At 46.2% G+C, this 10,000-nt stretch overlaps 1 protein-coding gene across 1 annotated transcript in view; it reads left to right on the plus strand.

Moving 5' to 3' along the window:
• para (sodium voltage-gated channel paralytic) overlaps nt 1–10,000 on the plus strand; it is a 162,588-nt gene that overhangs the window by 85,734 nt on the left and 66,854 nt on the right. Inside the window, exons 11-14 of the mRNA XM_070141301.1 lie at nt 4,525–4,588; nt 7,709–7,853; nt 8,117–8,290; nt 8,678–8,917. Coding sequence (XP_069997402.1) covers nt 4,525–4,588; nt 7,709–7,853; nt 8,117–8,290; nt 8,678–8,917 — 623 coding nt within the window. The remainder of the gene's footprint in view (nt 1–4,524; nt 4,589–7,708; nt 7,854–8,116; nt 8,291–8,677; nt 8,918–10,000) is intronic.

Raw genomic sequence — 10,000 nt, forward strand, 5'->3', positions numbered from 1 at the left:
CACTTCCCTTGCCTCATACTTCCTTGCCTCACACTTCCCCTTGCCTCATACTTCCCTTGCCTCTCACTTCCCTTGCCTCACACTTCCCTCGCCTCACACTTCCCTTTGCCTCTCACTTCCCTTTGCCTCACACTTCCCTTGCCTCACACTTCCATGCCTCACACTTCCCTTGCCTGACACTTCCCTTGCCTCACACTTTCCTTGCCTCACACTTCCCTTGCCTCACACTTCCCTTGCCTAATCCTTTCCATGCCTGACACTTCCCTTGCCTCACACTTCCCTTGCCTCACACTTCCCTTGCCTCACACTTCCCTTGCCTCACACTTCCCTTGCCTCACACTTCCTTTGCCTCACACTTCCCTTACCTCACACTTCCCTTGCCTCACACTTCCTTTGCCTCACACTTCCCTTACCTCACACTTCCTTTGCCTCTCACTTCCCTTACCTCACACTTCCTTTGCCTCTCATTTCCCTTGCCTCACACTCCCCTTGCCTGACACTTCCCTTGCCTCACACTTCCCTTGCCTCACACTTCCCTTGCCTCACACTTCCCTTGCATCACACTTCCTTTGCCTCTCACTTCCCTTACCTCACACTTCCTTTGCCTCTCATTTCCCTTGCCTCACACTCCCTTGCCTCACACTTCCCTTGCCTCACACTCCCCTTGCCTCACACTTCCTTGCCTCACACTTCCCTTGCCTCATACTTCCTTTGCCTCACACTTCCCTTACCTCTAACTTCCTTTGCCTCACACTTCCCTTGCCTCACACTTCCTTTGCCTCACACTTCCCTTGCCTCACACTTCCCTTGCCTCACACTTCCCTTGCCTCACACTTCCCTTACCTCATACTTCCCTTGCCTCACACTTCCCTTGCCTCACACTCCCTTTGCCTCACACTTCCTCTGCCTCACACTTCCCTTGCCTCACACTTCCTTTGCCTCACACTTCCCTTGCCTCACACTTCCCTTGCCTCACACTTCCATTGCCTCACACTTCCCTTGCTTCACACTCCCCTTGCCTCACACTCCCCTTGCCTCACACTTCCCTTGTCTCATACTTCCCTTGCCTCACTCTTCCCTTGCCTCACACTTCCCTTGCCTCACACTCCCCTTGCCTAACACTTCCCTTGCCTCACACTCCCCTTGCCCCACACTTCACTTGCCTCACACTTCACTTGCCTGACACTCCCCTTGCCTCACACTTCCCTTGCCTCACACTTCCCTTGCCTCACACTCCCCTTGCCCCCCCCCCCCTCCCCTCATCTTCACCCACCTCCCTTGCCTCCTATTCCCCTCACCTCCAACCCCTCATCCTGCTTTCTACCCCTCCCCCTCCCCTTCCCTCCCCCTCCCTCATCTTCCCTCCCTTCCCTCCCCTTCCCCCCCACGCCACTCCCCCTTCCCTCCCCCCCCCACTCCCCTCGCATCGCAGCAGCCTCAGTTCGTTGCAAAAAAAAAAAATCGAGACCCTCCGCTCCGCTTCGCAAGACGGATCCTTCGCCCTTTATATATTTATTTATGTTATTTATTTATATTATTTATTTATCCTTAAATTTATTTATATTATTTATTTATTTATTTTTATTTATTTATTATTTATTTTTTATTTATTTATTTATTATTTATTTTTTGTTTATTTATTTATTTTTATTTATTTATTATTTATCTTTTATTTATTTATTTATTATTTATTTTTTTATTTATTATTTATTTTTATTTATATTATTTATTTATTTAAACACTCCCGCCTCTCTCGCGCCTCCCGTACCCTCGGTTGCAACAACACTGATCCCCCGCTCTCCTTGCACCTTGCACCCCTGATATCCCTCCGCCTCCCCGCCCCCCCTTCTGCCCTGAATACAAAGGAGTTTAGGACGCGGGTACGAGGGGAAAGGGGGGGGGGGATGAGGGAGGGGGTGGGGAGGGAAGGAGGTTGGGGGAGGGAGGAAGGGGGAGGAAAGGGGGAAAAGGGGGAGGGGTGGGTGAGGAAGGGGGGATGTGGAGGGGAGGGGGAGGGAAGGATGTGGGAGGGGAGGGGAGGGGGAGGTTGGGGAGAGGAGGGAAGGGGGTGGAAGGGGGAGGGGGATGTGGAGGGGAGGGAAGGATGAGGGAGGGGAGGGTAGGGTGAGGGAAGGGGGGATGGGGAAGGGGCCCAGGTGCGTGTGTAGGATCAGCTTAGACATTAGCGCAACGACGTCATCGGAAAAGGCAAGAGGAGAGAGAAAGAGAAAGGAGGGGAGAGGAGAGGGAGGGAAGTGAAGGTAAGAGGAAGGAAGGAAGGAAAGTAGGGGGAAGGAGGGAGGGAGGGAGGGAAGGTAGAGGGAAGGAGGGAGGGAAGGTAGAGGGAAGGAGTGAAGATAGGATGAAGGAAGTGAGGGAGGTAGAAAGAGAGAGAAATTGAGAAGATGATGGAAGGAGAGTAAGGAAGAATGAGGGACAGAGAGAGACAACGAGAAAGAGAGAGGGGGGAGGAAGAGAAGGGAGGGAGGGAGAGAGAGAGATAGAGAGAGAGAGAGAGAGAGAGAGAGAGAGAGAGAGAGAGAGAGAGAGAGAGAGAGAGAGAGAGAGAGAGAGAGAGAGAGAGAAAGAGAGATAGGAAGAAGAGAGACGTGACTCCCTCCTTCGAGCTCAAAGGAAATATTCCTCCCTTCCCCCTTCCATTCTTCCCTTCTCAAGAGATGATCTTGGCCGTTGAGCCGATGCCTGACCAGCTTAATACACATGCGTCGCCCTTACGTCAGACACAGGCCAGGAAAATCGTATTCTTCTGCCCGACCAACATCGTTCCATCAGACTTTGTACATCGTCGATATTGTCCATCATCATTATTTTATTTCCATGGGCGCATCTCTTGATTTCAGACTCGAACGCGCTGCACTCTATGACGTCATTGTTAGCATCTCTTGATTTCAGACTCGAACGCGCTGCATTCCATGACGTCATTGTTAGCATCTCTTGATTTCAGACTCGAACGCGCTGCACTCTATGACGTCACTGTTAGTGGACGTGAAGTAAATCATTCATGTTTTGGATTAATTTAATGTACCATTAGGGAAGCGTGATTTTGTATTATTTGTAAGTTAAGGCAAGATATTAATCATGAAGAGTCTTGTCATTATTGTAATAGGTTCTTCGTGATGGCGGTAACTTAATTATAATTATCTTAAGGCTATCTGCATGGAAGTTCTCTTTTTCGATACATTCGTATTATTAACGCTATTATTTGTTACGTATTTTATTCACACGATTATGATAATCATTTCCAGGATCAACACACTTCCACCACACTTCTGGTGACGAATTATACCATACACTTCATTTGTTTATTTGTCCATTTTCTTACTTATTGATTTATTCATTACTTTCTTAAACTCCCACATAACGAACACCAGCAAACGACCCACCAGCAACTACCCCCCCTCCCCCCTCCTCCATCAGTGTTATGATGTTAGACCCCTTGCCCTCCCCCTCCACACGCCCCTCCCCTGGACCCCACCCCCTTCACCCACACGCCCCTCCTTTGACCCCACACACCCGCCCATCCCCTCGGCCCCACCCCCCTTCACACACCCGCCCCACCCCTTCACACACCAGCCCCTCCCCCTTCTCACACACGCACCTCCCCTTGGCCCCACCCCCCTTCACACACCCGTCCCACCCCCTTCACACACACGCACCTCCCCTTGGCCACACCCCCTTCACACACCCGCCCCACCCCCTTCACACACACGCACCTCCCCTTGGCCCCACTTCACGAGACCAATTTAGGGGCTTTGGTACCACTTGTACATTTCCAGCGTGTATTAGAGACGGGTGATCCGAGCCTGTGACGTCAGAGGTGGAAGGAGGCGCCCAATCGAAGCATCTTTGACACGCAAGTTCCCACCGTATTAACTGGGGCCGTAGCGTCTCTAATTGTCTGCATGATGCTAGATGGATCTACTTATACATATATATATATAATTATATATATAATTTTTTTTTAATGGATTTTGATTTCCCGTTAGCAGAGTCCACACATGGGATACTATTTTTTTCTCTCAGGCCATCTCTTTTTTTTCCCTCAAATCAATAGAACTGGCGCCGTGTTTATTAAACTAGACTGACCAGACTGTTAGTGTAGGTAGTTTCAGTTGTGTAGGTAGTTTCAGTAGACCCTGAAGCTGTAGTTAGGTAGTCCCTGACAGCCTAGCATGCTATAGGCCATCTGACTGACAGTGTAGCCTCGGCGCTCAAAAAAAAAAAAAAAATACATAACAAAAAAAAGATGATCCTCGGTAACCAGTTAATGTTTTTTTTTACCATTATTATTATTATTTACGCTAGGGAGCACATAAACCATTTTTTTTAACTAAATATGCTGGTCCAACCTTTCCGGAGAAGAACCAAATCATATTTTTGAGGTAGCGGAAAGGTTCGGCTTAGCGCTGGTGTGTTTACGCCGCCCCGCCTGGCGAACCCACTGCCCCCTTTTTGGGAACGAAGCATAAACAGAGCGTTGATTTTGCTTATCCTATTTTTCAGCAAATTGGTACGTGGATGAGGATCTAGGCGAAAAGCCATTGTGCGGCAACAGTAGTGGTGCAGGGTAAGATGAAATATTTTTTTACATGGCTTAGGCCTACCTGAGTCTACGCACCGGTCAGTTTTTTGCTTATTGTTTTATTTGAACCTGTTTCAGTGTTTTTAACGCACCGGTCTTAAGATTTTTTGCTTGAAATTCGGTTTGACCTGCTGGTTGTTTTGACACAACGGTCACCACCACATTTTTAGCTAATCATTTGGTTTCAAAATGCAGTTTATTTTGAGGCACTGATCATAATTTTGTTCTTTTTTTACATTGATTATTTCTATTTTTCTGATTTTTTTGGCTTATTGTCTGTATACACCCGAGACCAGCAACAACGACTTTACGCGTTTGCTTCACTTAGGGCTAATTTTCTATAGTTTTTAGATAGAAAGACAGCCTTAACGAAGTGGTTGTTGTGGGTCGTCGCTGCTGGACTCAAAATTTGATTTGTTTGTGTATTTCTTTCAATTCCTGGAATAACCAAAAAAAATAATAATTATCCGGTACCATGACTGCTTTAAGAGTTCATTGCACTATTGTACTGCAGTCACAAGGTTTGTGAATAAACAAAAAGTAAAAAAAAGCATTAAACGTAAATATTATGATTGTTCTAACAGCCTTTTCAAATAGCAAACCATTCACTTTTGCCAATTTTCAAAGTCCTTTCTAACAGTCCTTCTTCCCATGATAAAGTTGTCCTACTAGACCAGAGTTTCAATAAATAGCTCCTTCTAACGCTTATATGAAATAAAGCATATCAAAATAAAAGGAAGAAATTATATCTTTCCTATGTCAGTTAGCTTATCCTGAAGCATATTTTGATATATCAAACTGTTTAATATGTTCAAACGCTGATACCCTCCATGCCCCACCACCACCACTACCCCCACCCAAAAGAGAATAATTATATCTGTTGTTTTTTTCCATCCTCCAGATATACTCGCTTTCCTGAAAAAAAATAGTATTTCCCCCCATTCTTTCTCCCATATAAGGCAGTCGACTGCATGTTGCTAGACACTTGATTTCCCTTGTTTGGTCATGCATAACGAAGGCATGTCTGCGTTTGATCTGCACTCTAGTCCATTACAATTGCATTGTGCCATTACTTCATACTCTAGGCTAAGTGGTACCGGATTCTTAAACTACACTTAACGTCAGCTGAATGCCTGACTCAAACGACCAGTCAGGGGGGCAGAGGCCTATGCACTGCGGTAAAGTTGAAACCTTGCAGTAGAGGAAGCGTTCTCGCCGCATGCGGAGCCAGGCTGGGACACCCCCGTTCGACCGCCGTCAGCCACCGCGCGGACGGCCCTCGAGTCCCCCCTTGTAGCTTGCTGTCCTCTTAAAGAGTCCTTGAAGCTTGACATCCTCTAGAAGACCCTTGGAGCTTGATGTCTAGTAGTCCTTGAAGCTTGCAGTCCTCTTGTAGTCCTTGAAGCTTGACCTCTAGACGTTCATGAAGCTTGTCCGTGTGAATCTGTGTCGTGTGTAGTTCGGGAGTGACTCGGACGCGCGCGGGTCGGCCGGGCATTTAGCTCAGGATCATTCAACGTAGGCCTATAGTAACTGTTTCTCCCCCCCCCCCCTATTTACGAGCGAAAGTTAAGCTTTGTCGCTTCTGTGATGTGAAAGTACAATAATGATAATGATAAAGAAAAAAAATATATGTCTATAGAGTTCAAAATATTATCATTTTAAGAATTCCAATAATAACTTCCAGGATTTTTTTTTTCCGTTTTCGAACCCTCACGAAGTTCTCTTTTTTCCCCAAAAGGTTAATTTGATAGATTGGTTTTTCTCCAAAAGACAAATTTTCCTTTATTTATTCGCCTTTTTTCCTTCCTTGGCACAGCCCGCCGTGTCCGAATTCCCGAACGCAGCTCAACATTTTCTTAATGGATGCACGCGAACACCTCTTTAATGCCCCCGCATGTGTGTGTGTTTTTTTCATATACCTGCATTGATGTGGTCGCCCGAACATTGAGAAATGTAGTCTAAATAAGAGAAGAGAAGGGAAAAAGTAAAGAGATGTTGTAGCCACTTGATGACGAAATATACCAGGGTCAAATATGATTCAAATATGATTCTGATTCATACTTGTGAATACGTAAGTGATTATACGAAGCCTAACTTTATCCATGATTTTAATATTCTGTTGCAGGAACATCAACCTGGATTTATGACTTGAATCTACGGCTACATCTCTTTATTTCTACCTTATAAAGCATCCTGCAGTTTTTTTTAGATGGTATAACATACAGAGTCAAGAGCAGAGAATTCTCGCTAGTGTATAAAATGGAATAGATTTCATTTAAAATCCATAGTTTATCGGTCTCCCTAGTGAAGAATTAGTTCTCAGTATGAAACATAGTTGACTGACATGACCCATATTTCTAGTGATCAGTTCAAAATCTGGCAATTATATCGCCTCTAGATCACAACCCATGGATTTATGCCCCGATAGAATATGTGGACTAATATTTTTCACTATCTTCCCTCTTACTAGTCTTTTTTTCCCCTTAATGACATCTCGTAATGTTTTCTCTCTGATGCCTTCCCTAATTCCGGTAACTAGGAAAGTATTGTCTCTGTCAGTTTAATAGGATTATTTTTTCTCTCAAGTTTTAACGATCGCCTCCTGAGATTAGTTTGTTTGTCTTAACGCAGACCGTTTTTCTCGGTCTTCGTACAGCTATTATTCATGTCTATACAATAGTTACTATTATGTTTCCACTCTCTCTCCTATTTTTATCATATGGTCTTCCCTGTGGCTTCCTCTACCACCCTGTCGTACTTAACTAGATGAGTTCTTGTGTTCCCGTCATATGAAAAAAACTGCCACAGCTTTTCCCCGATTTCTACCAATTCATTCACTCCCCCCCCCCCCTTCAGTCCTTCTAAGATTTCTCATCCCTAAAACCAATGAGTTCAACAGAATTACTTTCCGACTTTTATCATCCCAGAGAAAAAAAAAAACTAAACCTTTTCTCCTATCTGTTTTCTCCATTCGCAATAAATCATTCGATGTTTTTATTACCCCGAGCAGACCCCTACCCCCACCGCCACCACTGCCCCTCCCCTCCCCTCTCCTTAATCCTTCCTATCCTAAATTTGACGGCGTCGATTATATCCCAACAGGAAGTGTCCGAAAGACTACATATGTTTACAAGGCTTTGGCCCCAATCCCAACTATGGGTACACAAGTTTTGACACCTTCGGCTGGGCCTTCTTATCAGCTTTCCGACTGATGACCCAAGATTTCTGGGAGAGTTTATATCAATTGGTAAGTTCGACTTTTTTTCCTTTTTTTTCTGTGTCCTTGTACTCGTTGTACTTTTTTCCCCTTACGCATATATTCTGTACTGTTCTTATTTATCATCCAGTCTCTTTGCTCTTTTATATTCGATTCTAATTCAAGAAGAGAAATAATAAAGAATGGCAAAGTGCTACTTAGTTTCCCCAGTGCAACAAGCTAAGGATCTTGGCACCGACACGCCTCTCGACAGCCCCACAGTTCTAACCACTCCCGTCCTTCCTTACCTGCAGGTGCTACGTGCGGCCGGACCTTGGCACATCCTGTTCTTCGTCTTAATCATCTTCATGGGTTCATATTACCTGGTGAACCTCATTCTGGCCATCGTCGCCATGTCCTACGATCAGCTGCAGAAGAAGGCCGAAGAAGAGGAGGAAGCTGCTCTTGCAGAGGAAGAGGCCATTCGCGTAAGTTGCAGGACTGTGTGTGTTGGTGTGTGTGTGTGTGCGTACGTGCGTGTGTGTGTGTGTGTGTGCGTACGTGCGTGCGTGTGTGTGTGTGTGTGTGTGTGAGAGAGAGAGAGAGAGATAGAGGGGTGTCTTTCTCAATATCCATATGTGTGTGTGTGTGTGTGTGTGTGTGTGTGTGTGTGTGTAAGAGAGAAAGGAAGAAAAAAAGAGAGAGAACGAAAGCGCATGATGTCTCAACCCTCAAACCAACCAACCGCCCACCCCTAACCCCCACCGCCGCGACATCCCTCTCCCCCCTCTCCCCCACCCCTTCACCCCAGTTATCGCGACCCCCCCCAACCACCACCACCCACCTAACACCCCCTCCCCCCTCTCCCCCAACAGAAACAACACGAGGAGGCGCAGAAGATGCACGACATGGCGATCATGATGGCCCAAGGCGAGATCGAGGGGTCTGTAGGCAAGTCCCCCTCCATGTTCTCCAGCAGGTCCTACGGTCTGTACGTGGATCCCGGAGATGGCATCGACGACAACCAGAGGGAGAGCCTGTCCGTGAAGAGCGAAGGGGGAGAGTCCATCACGGAATCAAAGCCTTCACGACCCAACGGAAAACTCCCAAGGAAGGTGAGTGTGCATTCCCTCTGTTTACTCTTTTATTTTCCTCCCTCTCTGTCTCTCTCTCTCTCTCTCTTCCTCTCTCTTTCTGTTGGGGCTTCTGGACTTTCCCACCTGCAGAAAGATGTGGGCGTAGTTTAACCACAGTAGATGGGCGGGACTTCTTTTTTTCTCTTAATAAAGTAGTTTCACGAAGAAGAAAAATGTGGGATTAACTCCATGGGACGGAATTTACATTTCAGAAAAAAAGCTTCTTCTCTTGTAGGATTGAGCTAATTAGTACTTAGTCAGAGGAGCTTTCATGTACTAAAATCTCTCCCTGTTTCTCTCTCTCTCTCTCTCTCTCTCTCTCTCCCTCTCTCTCCCTCTCTCTCTCTCTCTCTCTCTCTCTCTCTCTCTCTCTCTCTCTCTCTCTCTCATTCTTTCTTATGTACTCGTTAATAAGGTGGAACGCTACTCTCCACCAGTCTCCTCGCTTCCACTATCAACAGACTGTTCCATCAGAAGACTTTTCTCTGCCATCTTGTGTACATAACTGTGTTCTCTGGATGTCAAAAATGTAACTGCTTGAAGTGCGCTCCGTGCAGAGGCCGCCCGCGTGGCACCCGAGGGACCTCCACCGCAGCGTCGGCAGGAGTTCCCTCGGGGGCCTCGGCGTGGCCCTCCCACACGGGCGGCACCTGTGTGCCTCAGTCGTCCTGCTGTAGTCCTCCATCATAGCGTGTTAGCCACCCACTCCATCATAGAGAATAGTGGTTATATCCATAGAAGAAGAACAAAAGAGTGAGATAACATCATGTGCTGGCATGAGACATCTGAACTAGCAACCAGAAGCCAAGGTCTAGTGCGAGAAGCTAGTCACATGTTAGCAGATTCTAGGATGTTTCTAGCGAGAGCCGAGCCTTGATCCTAGCGAGAATCTAGAACGGATAGTCCGAGGATTTAGATGCATGGGGACACTCTTCTTTAGAAAACTGTCGTAATATTGATACACTTGATCGTACATCTCTAGTCAGACTTTACTCATAGCAAAATAACAATATCTATTACTCTCAGTAAATAAAAACGACCAGCATGTTGCAATAGCATCCA

This window comes from Penaeus vannamei, chromosome 28 (genome assembly GCF_042767895.1).
Source record: "Penaeus vannamei isolate JL-2024 chromosome 28, ASM4276789v1, whole genome shotgun sequence".
Taxonomy (NCBI): domain Eukaryota; kingdom Metazoa; phylum Arthropoda; class Malacostraca; order Decapoda; family Penaeidae; genus Penaeus; species Penaeus vannamei.